The sequence below is a fragment of the Phocoena phocoena genome, chromosome 18 (assembly GCF_963924675.1).
Source record: "Phocoena phocoena chromosome 18, mPhoPho1.1, whole genome shotgun sequence".
Lineage (NCBI taxonomy): Eukaryota > Metazoa > Chordata > Mammalia > Artiodactyla > Phocoenidae > Phocoena > Phocoena phocoena.
Genome location: NC_089236.1, coordinates 17,972,567 through 17,988,275, shown reverse-complemented (window position 1 = coordinate 17,988,275; position 15,709 = coordinate 17,972,567). Strand labels below are relative to the sequence as shown.

The 15,709-nt window shown below is 44.5% G+C and overlaps 1 protein-coding gene across 1 annotated transcript; it reads left to right on the top strand.

The window, feature by feature from the left end:
• The first annotated feature begins 14,378 nt into the window (after nt 1-14,378).
• Nucleotides 14,379-15,173, top strand: ARL11 (ADP ribosylation factor like GTPase 11). Its single transcript, XM_065896242.1, has one exon. It carries the CDS (start codon nt 14,402-14,404, stop codon nt 14,948-14,950), a length of 549 nt encoding a protein of 182 aa, XP_065752314.1. The 5' UTR covers nt 14,379-14,401; the 3' UTR covers nt 14,951-15,173.
• The last annotated feature ends 536 nt before the right edge of the window (nt 15,174-15,709 follow it).

Below are 15,709 nucleotides of genomic sequence, written 5' to 3'. Positions count from 1 at the left end.
TGATACAGCCACTATGGAAAACAGTATGGAGGTTCCTTAAAAATCTAAAACTAGAACTACCATATGACCTAGCAATCTCACTACTGGGCATATACCCTGAGAAAACCATAATTCGGAAAGAGTCATGTAGCACAATGTTCACTGCAGCTCTATTTACAATAGCCAGGACATGGAAGCAACATAAGTGTCCATCGACAGATGAATGGATAAAGAAGATGTGGCACATGTATACAATGGAATATTACTCAGCCATAAAAAGAAACAAAATTGACTTATTTGTAGTGAAGTGGATGGACCTAGAGTCTGTCATACAGAGTGAAGTAAGTCAGAAAGAGAAAAACAAATACAGTATGCTAACACATATATACGGAATTTTAAAAAATATGGTTCTGAAGAACCTAGGGGCAGGACAGGAATAAAGACTCAGATGTAGAGAATGGACTTGAGGACATGGGGAGGGGGAAGGGTAAGCTGGGACGAAGTGAGAGAGAGGCATGGACTTACATACTCTACCAAATGTAAAATAGATAGCTAGAGGGAAGCAGCTGCATAGCACAGGGAGATCAGCTCGGTGCTTTGTGTCCACCTAGAGGGGTGGGATAGGGAGGGTGGGAGGGAGACGCAAGAGGAAGGGGATATGGAGATATATGTATATGTATAGCTGATTCACTTTGTTATAAAGCAGAAACTAACACACCATTGTAAAGCAATTATACTCCAATAAAGATGTTAGAACAAAACAAAACAAAACAAAAAACACAGTCTCTCTCATCAGGTAGTTTACAGTCTGTTAAGGAGAAGCAAGCTCTATAAACCCACCTGAAAATAAACCCTACTATAGAAGACAGCAAATGGTTAAGAGCCTCGGATTTTATAAATGTTACAGTTCAGTGTAAGTAGGATCCTTTCCAACCAGGATGTCTTGGAAGTCTTTGAATATGCGAAATTTGATCTGGGCTTTAAGAGAACTGGGAATAGGCATGAGCAAAAGTGTTAAAATATCGGAAAGTGTTGGAGCCAAGAAAAGACACTTTCAAGAAAGAAAGATAAGCATTGTGTGAAGTACTAAGAGAAATCATTGAATGAATCATAACACTGAAGTCATCACAAGGAAGAAACAATTTAACGTATTATTTTACACAGATATAAAGAACAAGCTAGTAGTTACCAGTGGGGAGAGGGAAAGGGGGTGGGGCAAAATAGGGGTAAGGGATTAAGAGGTACAAATTGTGTATAAAATATACTGTGTATTTAATACATAAACTACAGGGATATATAGTACAACACAGGGAATACAGCCAATATTTTATAATAGCTATAAACGGAATACAACCTTTAAAAATTGTGAATCACTATGGTGGACACCTAAAACTTACATGATATAGTACATCAACTATACTTCAACTTTTAAAAAATATTATTTTAAAGATAGCACCAACTTAAATTTTTAATTCAATTTTTCTTCTTTCATATTGTTAATTTTTTCCCCAAAGTGTATGTAGCAAATATAAATACAAAATACTGATTTTCTACAAGTTACATACGTGAACTGTTCAGATTTTTCCTACTTCTACACGCAACTTTATTTCTCTAGTTTTTTTTTTTTAAAAAAGGGGGGGCCCAAGTCTTGTATACTGCAGAAGAGATTTCCATACTATTGCTTGTGTTTTAAGTTCAGAGTTTTAGGCTCTTGGTCTGTATTATTAAGAGTCATGATATTGATAACATCTAATATTTATTAAACAGGTACTGTGCTAAGTGCTTTACATGCTATTTTAGTTAATGCTAGCTGACATAACAGATAAATCCCAGAATCTCAGTGGCTTAACAAAATCGAAGTTTATTTCTCACTTACGTGAAGTCCAAAACGAGTGTTTCTAACAGGCATAAAGCTCTCCTCCACACCGTGCTTCGGGACCAAGTTTCCTTCCATTTCCTGAAGAACGTCGTCCTGCCATCTTTAACAAGTAGCTTCTGGGGAAACTGCAGAAGTTGAAAGTACAAAGATCACAATGGGAGATTTTTGAGAGCTGAGCCTAGGAGTGACATGAATTTCTTTCTCTTACATTCCATTGGCCAGAATTCAGTCTTATGACCACAATTAACTGCAGGTGACGATGTGAAATGTGGTTTAGCTGATTATCCAGGAAAAAAAAGAAATGATTTGGTGAACAGTTTGTGAGTCTCTGCCACGCATACATTTTTCCGCATTTAATCCTAACAACCCTGTTGGATATGTAGTATAATTTATAGCACTTTACACGTGAGGAAACTGGAATTTTGACAGGTGAAGTTCCTTACCTCACGGTTAATAAATGACAGAACTCAAATTCAAATCTAGGCAATCTAACTAAAAAACTATATTCCTTATCAAGTTAACTGCAATATGACTGAAATTCTTGTTACTGAAGAAGAATGTTTAGGCTTTTTTTAGTTATAGGAGAGGTATGACAATTTTAGAACTGTAAGTAACCCAAGCCCATCATTTTAGTGGTGAAGTAATTGAGATCTAGAGGTAGAATGTCCTGTTGAAGGCTCAAATCACTGCTGCTCAGGTATCATACAACGTAAAGTACACTTTATAAGAAAATATAATCTTGCAAATTAATAACTTATGTCATACTTTCTAAAAGATAACTTTCTAAAAAGATTTAATGTAGTTAAATGCAAGCATTTAGACTTGCTGCTTGAAAAGGAAGCACAACACAGAGTAAGCCTGCCACCGTGTGGCGTGAGCCAAACTTAACATCTATTAAATGTTTTATTCCCATTTATTGTGTTTGCTTCTAGTTTATTTATTAACCAACCTAGATTTGACACTGTCTTTGATACAAAATTCAAACCCATCTATGGTAAATGCTATAGGTTTAACTACTTTTTAATTTCAAGATACATTTCTTCATCCAACTCCAAAAATAACTGCAATATTTCCGATCCCGCTACAGGGGTGACCAACTTTTAAAAGGTGGCCCAGGCACTTCCACAAGAGGATTACTTACTTCAGTGCTTCACAAACAAGGAAACAAATTCAACAATTAGTAGGATTTGTCTCAGTCCACTCAGAAGTGAATCAATGAGCCAGATTAGAAGGCAGAATTCCCAATCTTACAATAGGGATCTCCAAGGAGTCTTCAAGTATGGATAAAAGACCCCTAGGAAGAAGGAGAATCAGAATTTATACAGGCGTCACCATTTCATAGAGTTTTAGCAAGGTATAAGCTTAATATGTTGTAACACGCCAGGCAGACATTTCCCTGCCCTCTCCCTGCAGTTATCAAAATAAAAATGGTATCTAAAGTTGTTTAAAAGGCAACAGATCTAGCGGGTGACTAAATGGAAATCCGGTACTGCCTCTAACACTTGTTTCAAATGATTAGGGGTGGGGCATTGGTATTCATATCCTGATATAGTTTTTATATGTCCCTCTTTTCTTTCTTAAAGTCTTATTCCTACTTCTTTCTTTTTCTACCACGGCAAACTCTGAAATAGCAATTTCACATATAACTCACCTGATGTGACTGGGGAAAGCAGTTAAAGGGAAGAAAAGTTTTCAATGTTTGAGGGTTTAAAAAACCCCACATCTTCCTTGTTTCTTTTCTTTTTTTACTTTTTTGGATGGAGGGTTCATGAGAATAAGCCCACACAATGGTATGTAAATTTGTTATTCCTACTAATGAGTTAATTGAGATGGGAGTATCAATTTAATCCAGTGACTGTGTGTCAGTAACTCTCTAGGGGAAAAAAAAAGGGTGTCAACGGAAATCCAAGCTTCTCTACACTCCAGATTTCTCCCCATCTCCTCACCTCCTCCAGCCTCCACATCTTTCCCAAGCATAGGTATGTAACAACCTCAAGAACACCACTTAGGCGATGTTTGCTAGGGGCCAAAAGTATCCGAGCAATCCTATGTTGTGTAAACACCCATTCTTTGGGGAATGCTCTGCCTTCCCTCCAGAGCAGCCATTGATCTCCCATCTTATCGATACCTGTGCAGCCACGTAAGATTGGCCTGGGGAAGCTGCAGCACTCCCTGTTCTAGAAAGGTCTCCTGCAGATTCTGCAAATCTCTAGGGTCACATGATTTCACCTGTGTTTTAGTATTATACTTCTTATTGCCTTCCCAGTATTTAATAAATTATTTTTAAAAATAGTAACAAAAGATAACCAAGGTAGACTTATATGTACTAACATGGAGAAATCACTGCAACATTGTTAAATGAAATGTTACAGATATCACAATTACATTAAAAAAAGACCTAATCAAACAAAAAAAATAATAAAATATCTGTCTGCTCCAAAATATGTGAGTATATTATAGAAACATCACTGTAAAAATGTACATCAAACTGTGGATTCTGATTATCTCTAAGGAGGGGAGTAGTGATTTGGACGGTGAGCTTAGGAATTTCACCTTGTAGACTTTTATGTTGTTTGACACTCATACAGAAAAATATGTTCATCATACCTTATATAATGATTTTTAATGAAAGGAAGAGAATTGAAGTAAACACTCTGTTGCTTGCTGCCCAGAGTGACAGTAACTCATCTGGGAAATGTAGTAAAGTCTCAAGTGCTGATCTGAGTTTCTAAGACGTGACCATCCGAGCTCCTTCCTAACCAAGTGTTTTTTTTTCCTGTCAACTAAAAATACACTATCCAGTTCAGGAAATGTGGCTGACTGAATAGCAGCTGCCGCTGAGGACCTACTTTGCATATTAAAACAACCCTGGAAGATAAATAGCAAAACCTCCCTGTCATCAGTTCCTGTTTTGAGGCACGGCTGGAGCTCATCACACACGTCTGTCTTGGCCTCCACATTATCCTTCCTGCATATTTTCAGGAGACAGTCTCTGGCCACTGTTTCTTTTCCCCCTTAGTGTCAGGAAACTTCCTGCAAATATTGTAAAAGCAGAAGCTGAAGGAGCTTCAGTGCAAAGCTAACACTCTTCAGATCTTTCTTACACTGTTTCAGAAAGCAGATCACCCACTGCTGTTTCCTTTTCATGTGTTTTTTTTTAAACGACAAAGATCAGCTGCCAAGATACTATTTATGTTCAGAGTGAGAGAGAGAGAGAGAGTAAAAAGAGACAGGCACAAAAATTTCCCCCGACTCTGCCATGTTCTTTACTCAGTTATAAAGAGATGGTGTTTCCAATAAAATGGAAACTAGAAACAGTGAAAAGTTCTGGAAGATGATCTGTGCTGTAAATGTAAAACACAAGCCAGTTAAAGTGATAATAACTCAAAGTACAATTTGTAATGCAAAATAAAGACATTTAAAAAGAGTCTGCAATACTATATTCTATATCTAATTCTGTTACATGATGTCCTAGTCTCCACATACATGAATAATGTTGACTTCTTCCATTTATATGGCATGCAGATGCATTTTGAAAGGTTTTTAAAAAAAAATGTAAAAAAAATAACGTGATAGACTGTACAGAGCACTGCTCATAGCTGCTCAGTAAAAACTGCCCTGTAACTATAGAATATTAGAGCTGAACAAAATTTAGAGACGACCTAGTCCAACCTTCTTGCTTTACAGATGAGAAAACTGAGGTTCAGAAAGATTAAATAACTTACCCAAGGTAACACAGATAGAAAGTAGCAGATCTGGGGCTAGAATCCAGATCTCCTCGTTCTTCAACCTGCCTTCTTCCTTAATACATGATGGCGCCTCACTAACCCAGCCTCGCTATCCTGCCCTGTCTCTCATTTGCAAGATAGCAAGCAAGAATTACTGCAGCATTTCCACTGATTTCTCACCTTTGGACTCGATGACCAGGCTACACAAGCAACCAAGTGTGAGCACCTGGGACATGCCTGCTGGCACACACACGCGTGTGCACACACACACACACTGTTAGCTCATGTTAAAGAGATCTTGGAAGAAAGCATGTATGTGAGAAGACAACCCTCTACCATGGAATGCTGGGGAAATGCAGTCGACACTGTTGCCCACCCACTTTCTTCTCACTAAGAATAGTGCAATTTTATTCAGCTATCGAGAGACAGAGACAGTACGCTCAGAGGTGAACCCTGCCTGGCCAAACCAAGTCATTTCATTCTCTTGGACAATGAGATATCAGATAAAATTGACTGGGAGGCTTTGGGGGAATATTTCCGTCCTGATAAAATAAATACACACATGCACACAAACACATGAGAAGACTGCCACCTTTCCCTTCTTCCTGCTTTTGAATTTGGTTGTGTGAGGATGAGAAGTTTGGTGTTGCTGCACTGAGGAAAGGAAACATCACCCACAAGTTGATGCCAACGCAGAAATGTGGAAAGAGATTGGCTCCTGGATGACACTGCGGAGCTGCTGAACCAACCTGGGACCTCCTCCCTCCTTACCTACGGTCGAGTGAGATCATAAGAAAACCTAGCTTCAGCCACTTGCAGCTGAAAGCATAGTTACTTTGCCTCTCTGAACCTCAGCTTTTTCTTAATAAAATGGTGATAACGATACCTACCTGGCACAGTGGTCAAGAGGAGGAAATGAGATCATTAAACACCTAACATAAAGAATCCAGTAAATGGTGCCTACCAGTACCATTACCATTATCATCATTACATCAAAATCCTCAACAGTGGGAATGCTTCCTCTCTTCCCCAATCTCTGCGGCACCTGGAAGCTTTTCCCTACAACAGCGTCTGGGGACAGTACATCCAGCTACCACCTCCTCTCTGAAGGCTGAGGAACTCAAAGCATGGGTGCTTTGAGCCTGGGAACTGGAGGGCTGGACAGTCTGTAAAAGAAAAAAAGAAAAAGAAAAATCCAACTTGTAAAATCAAGGCGTAACTCGTAGTGCAACATGATGACATATTGTCAGATCTGAGCAAGCCGTAAAGCGTTCATTTCTTCCTTCCTAGAAATACCAACTCTGGCAATTCAGCCAATGGAAATAATCCAAATGAAGAAAAAAATTTTATTCACAAAATCTTTAATTCAGCATTATTTTAGAATCATAGTATTTCTCCTTGATGTAATATAGTTATGAAGCCAACACAAAAGTTTTTAGTGGAGACTATGTAGGGGTAAGGCTGTGTAATTTTCTATATAGACTTAAATGAAATAAATCAGAATACAGACGGGTATGTACACTCTGGTTACACCCACGTGGAACAGCTATAATTAGGCCGGACTATAACTGGCAAACCGATTATTAAGTGCAACGGAACACAAGAAATAAGGGGGCTGTGGATTGTTGAAGAAACTCTGGCCAAAAAAGGGAGGACAGATGAGAAAATATGAGTGATAGTAGTGGGGCACACAAAGGGCATTTGTCTTCTCTCCACTAAGGCCATTAGACGGATTTCAAAATAATCCAGGCGGCTGAGCCCAGAGCTGAAGGCGCGGGCAGCAGAGATGCAGATGTGGGCCCACAGCTGTGCTCTGGGAAGGCCTCCCATCAGGAGTCCCAGGCCTAGGACACTCCACGTACGCACTGGGGAAGATGTACCAGGAAGTCAGCCCAGCTCTTCAGACACTGTGAGGCAGGCACAGAGCATCCCAAACCCAGGATTTAGGGAACACAGGGAAGCAGCTTCCACAGGCCATTTGCAGAATAAATATTTCTTGTAGAATGTTTCCTATTGATTCACCCTCTGTTAGGAGAGCCTCATGTGTAGTTAAAGTACTAGAAAAGCATAGGCAGACAGAGTTCTGTGTTCTGGGAAGATCTGTGGAGGGCAATATATCAGCAATATTCCATGAAACCAATTGCCTAGGAAAAGCATGGAAAGGCACAGAGCTATCACAGATTTATCTCTTTAAAAGGTATATGAAAAAATAAAATATTTATATATTATAAATATCTTTGCAATTAGTGTCTACTGTACCTTATGCCTGATTTAGATCTCCATACACAAAAATTCCCACCCACGATGAATGTGGAGTTTTAGGGTGGTTGACTTGCTCCTGCACCTGTCCCCTGTGCAATACTGAGCATATGGTGGGACACTGTTCTGCTCCAAGGGGGCCCATAGGACACTAGAAGCCAGAATCCATGAGGGTGAGACTGCACACTGTTTTGAAGGAACAGACTTCACTGATCAGACAGCAAGAAGCTGTACCCTCTGGCTGTCACCATCTATGACTTCCGATGTGGGGTCCCCCATTGTCATTCCACCTGGCTCCCCCATGACTGGTCCTCACTCATCCTTTCCTCTATCCAACTATCTCCTCCTATGGGAGGGGCCCCAAACAGCAACTCACCTTTTGTTTTACATAACACATATTTTACAATGTCCAATATTTTAAAATCAAGAAATGAAAATCAGAAATGATAGAATCTACCTGCCCACATGGTCTTGAAAGAAAATCAATATAATGCTTTAACTAAAAGATAAGGAATAAATAAAAGGAAGGTAAATGTAGTAAGAGAATCTCTGTTTCCATCATAAGTGCTCAGGCACAATCACAGCACCTAAACATAGAAATAATGTGGCCTCCTTCCCTGGTGGCGCAGTGGTTAAGAATCCTCCTGCTAGTGCAGGGGACACGGGTTCAAGCCCCGCTCCGGGAAGATCCCACATGCCGCGGAGCAACTAAGCCCGTGCGCCACAACTACTGAGCCCGAACTCTAGAGCCCGCGAGCCACAACTACTGAAGCCCGCGTGCCTAGAGCCCGTGCTCCGCAACAAGAGAAGCCACCGCAATGAGAAGCCTGCGCACCCCGTTCGCCACGACTAGAGAAAGCCCGCAGGCAGCAACGAAGAATCAATGCAGCCAAAAATAAATAAATTAAAAATAAAAAAAGTTTTTAAAAAGAAATACCGTGGCCTCACTGGCACCTGATACAGCATTTTCCTGTATCTCATCAGCAACTTAAATGCCGCAGGCACTGCTGCTGTCAGAGATGTGATTTTTTAAAATGGTGAACAGCTCACGCTAAAACTCCAAACAAAACAAAGCTTTCCTCAATTCACAGAGTAGTGACATTTCTGGAAAACGTCATGTACGTGAAACGATACAGAAAATTGTCTGGGTTTACATATAAAACAAAATTAGGTTCTAGGATCAGATAATTTTTACAAATAGTGGGCTTTTAAAACGACAGAAATGTCTGGGGCATTCGAAAGCTGAATTCAAATTCAAGAAACATTCTTTCTTGTGCAGAATTATCCTGGGCACTGTAGCAAGTCTAGCATCTCTGGTCCCCACGCACTGAATGCCAGCAGTATGCACTCACCAAACTTTCCAAGTGCTGCCACTGGGAGTCACTGGTCTCAGTTTATCCGTCGACCTTGTGCTCTCTGCCCACTTTCTCCAAGCCTGGGGAAAGCCTACCCATGGCCATACCTACCTGTAACCAGGTTCCCATAAACACACTGCACCTGTGGTAACTACCCCAAATTCAGATACACTGCTTAGGGCTCCAAGGGAGTGCCTAATAAAGGATAGTCACAGATGGAGTTAAATGTCTGAGAGAATTTCCACTTTCAGCATGGTTGGAGTGTTGATTCCCACCACAATACCCCACTGGGGTATTTCACACGCCCCTCACATCACCCACTGGGGGTGGGGCTGCTGGCTGCAACCCCTCCCTGCCTCTCCCACTGCCCACTGGGGGTGGGGCTGCTGGCTGCAACCCCTCCCTGCCTCTCCCACTGACCCCTGACAGAGCCCATGCCTAAGAAAGTGATTAAGAGAAGATTTACTCAAGAGATTAAATGCCTCAGAGTATGTTACCATTTGGGGAAAGAAAGAAAGGAAAACCATGAAAAACTAATGTATCATACTTGCTTACATGTGCACAGACTGTCTCTGGGAAAATATCTAAGAAGCCGATGATGTGGGTTTCTTTTCCCAGGGAAGCACTTGCATGGCAGGAGGACAGGGGTGAGAGGGAAACTTCCTTGACACTCGACCCCCTTTTGTACCTTTTGAATTGTGTATGGAGAGCTTGAAAATATAAATGAATAAAACCTGATCTTCGGGGCTTCCCTGGTGGCGCAGTGGTTGGGAGTCCGCCTGCCGATGCACGGGACATGGGTTCGTGCCCCAGTCCGGGAGGATCCCACATGCCATGGAGCAGCTGGGCCCGTGAGCCATGGCCGCTGAGCCTGCACGTCCGGAGCCTGTGCTCCGCAACGGAAGAGGCCACAGCAGTGAGAGGCCCGCGTACCGCAAAAAAAACACACACAAAAAAACCCAAAAAAAACCACCCGATCTTCGAAAGATGCAGTCCTTGGAAACCACTTACTTACTTGGGTGTTGCCAAGTTGAGAAAGTGAGAGACTAGAGAAAGATGAGGCTGTGACAGACAGAAAGCCAGGGTCCCCCATGCAGCCCAGGAAAAGGACGGCTGGAAGGAGGAGTTTGTCAGCGTTTCTCCAGCACTTTCCAGGGGAACAAAGCTCTGATTCTAGCACTTTCTCCCTTTGAACCTAACTGTAGAGAGGAGAAAAGAAAGCCGTCACCAGGCTCTGTTCCATGATAAACAGTCCCTTAAAATCCACCAACTTTCCATTGTTTCCAAACAGTCTGTTGGGACGCAGCTTCCACGGTTGATGTACTCACCTGTGCATCCGCCATGTCTCCCCTCCTCCCACACCTTCTCCAGGTGTGCTGCATGGAAAACTGGTCCCTGATCTTGGGCCGAATAGATCCCATTGGAAATGTAAGAAATAGCATTCTGGCCTATAAATCATTTCTTTGTGAGTGCAGAGAGTATGCCTTGATCCTCCGGGTCTGAATATCTGCCCAAGAATTGGCAAAAAACTCGTTCTCTGAACCATGGGGCGCTATACAGTGGCCACCCTAAGTTCTAGGGACAGTAGAGGTGGGGCCCAAGACCCTTGTCTCTTCTGGTATCGGTGAGCCCAGCAGAGACACCCGTCTTTATTATAGTTCTAGAAGCTGCAGTCACAGGCTTACAGAGCTGCATGTCCCTCTCCAACCACGCCTCTGCTTTTGATGGCTCCCCTTTCCTTATTTCACAGTACTAACCTGGGACTAGGTCCCTGATGTAATTAGTGATGTGCCTTAACTTATGTAATCCTCCCAATAACCCTTCAAGTTAGGTACCATAGTATTATCATCATCTCCATTTTACAGATAAAGAAACGGAGGCACAGAGAAATTCAGGAACATGCATGAGGTGACACAGCAAATAAGTAGTGGAGACCAAGTGTGCCCCCAGATGGTCCCAAACCAAAACCCACTCTACCTTCTGCTCTTCATTGCCTCCCAGGTCAGCGGCCCTTCTATCAGCAGCCCTTCTATAGCTCCCCACACGAGGGCGTCCAATGAAAAGCTTTCCTCCTTGGGCTTCCCTGGTGGCGCAGTGGTTGAGAGTCCCCCTGCCGATGCAGGGGACACGGGTTCGTGCCCCCGTCCGGGAAGATCCCACATGCCCCAGAGCGGCTGGGCCCGTGAGCCATGGCTGCTGAGCCTGCGCGTCTGGAGCCTGTGCTCCGCAACGGGAGAGGCCACAACAGTGAGAGGCCCGCGTACCGCAAAAAAAAAAAAAAAAAAAAAAGCTTTCCTCCTTGCTGAGCCAAAGGGATGGGGTTGGAATGTACAGGGGTAATTCGGGCCACACGGCCTCCGGGTAAAACTAGAGCCCCATTCAACGTAATCGTAATCGCTGTTTCCTTGCTTCTCACCTTCTCCAGCTTATAGGGACCTTAGCCCTCAGGAAAGGCTCCTTTATTTCCAGGGAAGACTGGTCAGTGCTCAGGGGTCCTCCCCCTGAATGTCTGTCTAGACCCTAGAGGGCGATGTTTCTCTAAGAGCCTGACTGTCAGTACCAAAGCTGGGCTTCCAGATGGCGTGCATGCTGGCCCTGGGGCCCCAGGCTTCCCTGGAATCCTCAGGGCAGGAGGCAGGGGGAGTGCCTCTCCCTTCACTGTGTCACCTGGGGGCACTTAGCACCCAAGCAGCCTGGTATGGTGCCTCTGAGCCCCTCAAGTCAATGGCTTCTTCAGTCGGCCAGACTCCCTTCTCCCCTGGGCTCAGACAAGGGGAACCAGGGCCAGAGTCGCATCCCTGGCCCCTCAGCCCCCATGCACACCTTATCCTTAGCCTGCTGTATCCTTATCCTTGACCGGCCCCAATCCTCCTACAAAGTCCTGGCAGATTCCTTGCAGGATTCCCACTGATTTGTCAGCCAGGCCTGGACAGGGCTGGGTCACGGCTTCATCTAACTGCCCAGCACATGCATGAGATGGACAAGGCCCCCTCCAGACAGTCCTTTACCACTGTGAGACTGTGTACTTCCTTATAAAATCCAGTTTTAGCAAGAACCCTGCTAAGTCTGTTTAATGAGAATTTCCACCCTCGATATCTGACCAGGTTCCTCATTCTCCACCAACCCCCAGGTGATGTCTGATCACCCTGGCCTGTCTTTAGTGACGACTCTGTTAGGTCAGTTTAGCCAGAACCCCCCTTTCCGATGATGTCTCTTACTAATTTTCCATCCACTGACACCACAGCCCTAGGCTCCTTGGCTATAAATCAACAGGACACAGTGGCGCCCGGGTTTCTGATTTTTCCCAGTCGCTTCCTCCTATTAAAATATAGCAGCCTAATGACAACAGTTACAATAAGGTGTTTGCCATTTGCAAAGCACTTTCTCCATGAGTAACACGACATGATGAAAGAGAAAGAGACGAATTATAAATCTCAGCAAGACCATGAGCAAATAATGTATCCTGTCTGAGCCTGTTTCTTCGTTGGTAAGATGAGAGAACCACACGCCCCAACCTGGTTCTTGACATTGTAATGAAAGAATGTGCCAGAAAGGAGAACTGTCATTGGTTACGAGAACCAAATCACTGGAGCTCCAGATGCAAATCAGAATCTGCTACAGAAACAAGGGCTTCTGACTGGCCAACTTTTTGAAAATTCTATTTTCTGAAGGCATCATTTTTACTGGGAGAAACATAATTACACTGTTCAAGAAAAAAATTTAAGCAATGCGCTTAATCACGCATAGTTCTACCCATTAACACAACTTTTTGATTTTTACGGTTTACCTTCAGTATATGTATATGTATATATATATATATATATATATATATATATATATATATATATATACCTATTTTGGTTTACCTTCAACATTTAAACCTATTTTTTAAGCATGTTTTAATCCTACTTAGGCAGTTTTTAAGCACATATGGTTCCAAGCAAATGAAAGAATCTCCAGGCACCAGAAACACACTGAGGCATGAGCTGAAGGAAGAGGTCTGATTCTCAGATTTCTCCACTGAGAGGATCCCAGGACTGTGAGAGGAAGAGCAGATCAGCGGACCACGGCACGGTGCTGAGCTGGGTGCCCTCCCTCCTGCATATGGAGTCTGAACGGCCAAGAACCGGGGAGTCGGCTCTGGGCCTGGCTGGGGGCATCTTTGTGGCATATCCTCAGCAGGACTGCTCTGCTCAGGGAGCCCCGGGGTGAGGGCGGGGCTGCGGAGCCTGTGCCCCGCCCCCAAGCATCTGGGAAAAGGAAGCACAAAAAGGGAGAACCGGCCACAGTCACTGTACTCGTTTCCCATCTCGCTCTCAGGACTGAGCGCAGCTGCGGGTGGAAGACCACCACAGAGGGGGAGCTTTCGGCCGCAGCCTAATAACACTGAGGTAACTTTAATTTCACTCTTCTACCCCTGGCATGAGGAATAAACAGAGGCTATCTTATTTTCCTCCAGGGGCAGCTGAAATATACTCCCCTGGGTGTGAGATGTCCCTCCCCCTGTTCCAGCCAAGTTTTCCCTGGACTAAGGTGGGAACAGGTCTTAGTCTTAAAATTTGAGATTCTTGAAAAACCTGTGTAATGTCCTGGAGGTAATTTACCTTGGTAAGACACTGGAGGAAACCACTTTGCTCTGAGCCATACATGTGTCCAAGGTCAACAGTATTTATAAATAGCCACTGTTTACAGGATGCGGCCTGGTCCTGTGGTGGGGGCGGGGGGCAAAGGAAGCAGAAGTTACCATGAGCCGACTGCCCTCCTCCATCAGTGCACTGACCCCAAGATAGCTTCCCCTTCGGGGTTTAGGCTTACAGGAGGAAAACAGAGGCTAGAAGCCACAGACCTGCAAGAATTGAAACATGTGTCAGTTTGTCTAACTGGAACTTCGTTGTGCCTCCTTGCTTTAACTACCAAGGAATGTGAGCCCACATTCCGTGTCTTTTAGGGGGAGGCCCTGCCCTCTTCTCTGCAGCGGGCACCTCCCAGAGATAGGTCAGCGGATGCTGACTCACACACCCCTACTTCCCTGCCCTTTCGAAGCCCAGGCCTTTGTTTGAAATATGACACTGTAAAGATACTTTCCTACTTGGGCGTAGAAGCTCTTCTCCCACGTGCCCGCAAGGATTTGTGTTTCTTCTGAAAAGAATGGCTGATGTGTGCACCCGGCCTTTCTCCCCTAGGGTCTGGCAGTGGCCCCCATGGGGTCTGTGAACTCCCGAGGTCACAAGGCAGAAGCCCGGGTGGTGATGATAGGCCTGGACTTGGCCGGCAAGACCACGCTCCTGTACAAACTGAAGGGCGACCAGCTGATGGAGACCCTGCCCACCGTGGGTTTCAACGTGGAGCCTCTTGAAGCCCCTGGGCACGTGTCTCTGACCCTCTGGGATGTCGGGGGGCAGAGCCAGCTCAGGGCCAGCTGGAAGGACTACCTGGAGGGCACGGACGTCCTCATTTTCGTGCTGGACAGCACAGACGAAGCCCGCTTGCCCGAGGCAGAGGCTGAGCTCACCGAGGCCCTGGCCGACCCCCACCTGGCCAGCGTGCCCCTCCTGGTGCTGGCCAACAAGCAGGAGGCACCCCATGCCCTGCCGCTGCCTGAGATCAGAGACAGGCTGGGCTTGCACAGGTTCCAGGGGCACTGCTGGGAGCTGCAGGGCTGCAGCGCCCTCACCGGAGAGGGGCTGCCCGAGGCCCTGGAGAGCCTGAGGCGCCTCCTGAAATCCCGCAACCACTGTAACTCCAGGTGAGCGCAGGGGGCAGGCTGTGGGGAGAGCCAGAGGCCTTGACTGGGGCAGAGCAGCCTGTCTTCTTCGCTCATGTGGATCGGAAGACCAGCTAATCCTGGAGAATCTCAAATTCAGTTTCTCAAACAAGGAATCCCCCTGCGCTTGGACAGCATATTTTCCTCTTGGGACTTATTGTCACCGGTGTTTGTGTTGAAAATCAACTAATCTTTGAATAATGATACTCTGAGGGAAAAAACAAACCTCAGCATACTTCGTTTAGTAACTCATTACCACGTTTGAACTAAGCAATTGAAATAACAGAAAAAGTGGTTGCAGAATAATTAAGACCTAAATTCACAGAGGGAAAGAGATTTCAAAATCAAATCAGAATATCACCTGGACATGGGCATGATCTTATGAGTGATTTTCCCCGGTAGCCCCTGGGTATGTGCCACCATCACTCTGAGGGCAAGGAGTCAGGGCCAGCAGGATGGAGTCTGCTTCTGCAGGATCTTGGGTTTAGAAGTTCAATGGGGCGCTCAGCCCTGGGCAGAGGCCGGGAGTTGAGGCCTTCCAAAATTGATCCTCTTCTTTGACCCTGATTAACCCTTCTCCAACTTTTTGTTATCCTGTACTGGTCTTTCTCTAAAACCCTTCATTGTTTTCTTTCTGTTTTCCTTCTCTTTCTCTCTCCTTCAAGCACACAGGTTTCCTTGAAGATCAGATTAATCAATGATTTCATTCATTTATTTATTCACTTTATCAAAAAATATGCCGAGT

Coding starts and splice junctions, on each gene's coding strand:
- ARL11 (XM_065896242.1), top strand. CDS start 14,402: ATGGGGTCTGTGAACTCCCGAGGTCACAAGGCAGAAGCCCGGGTGGTG.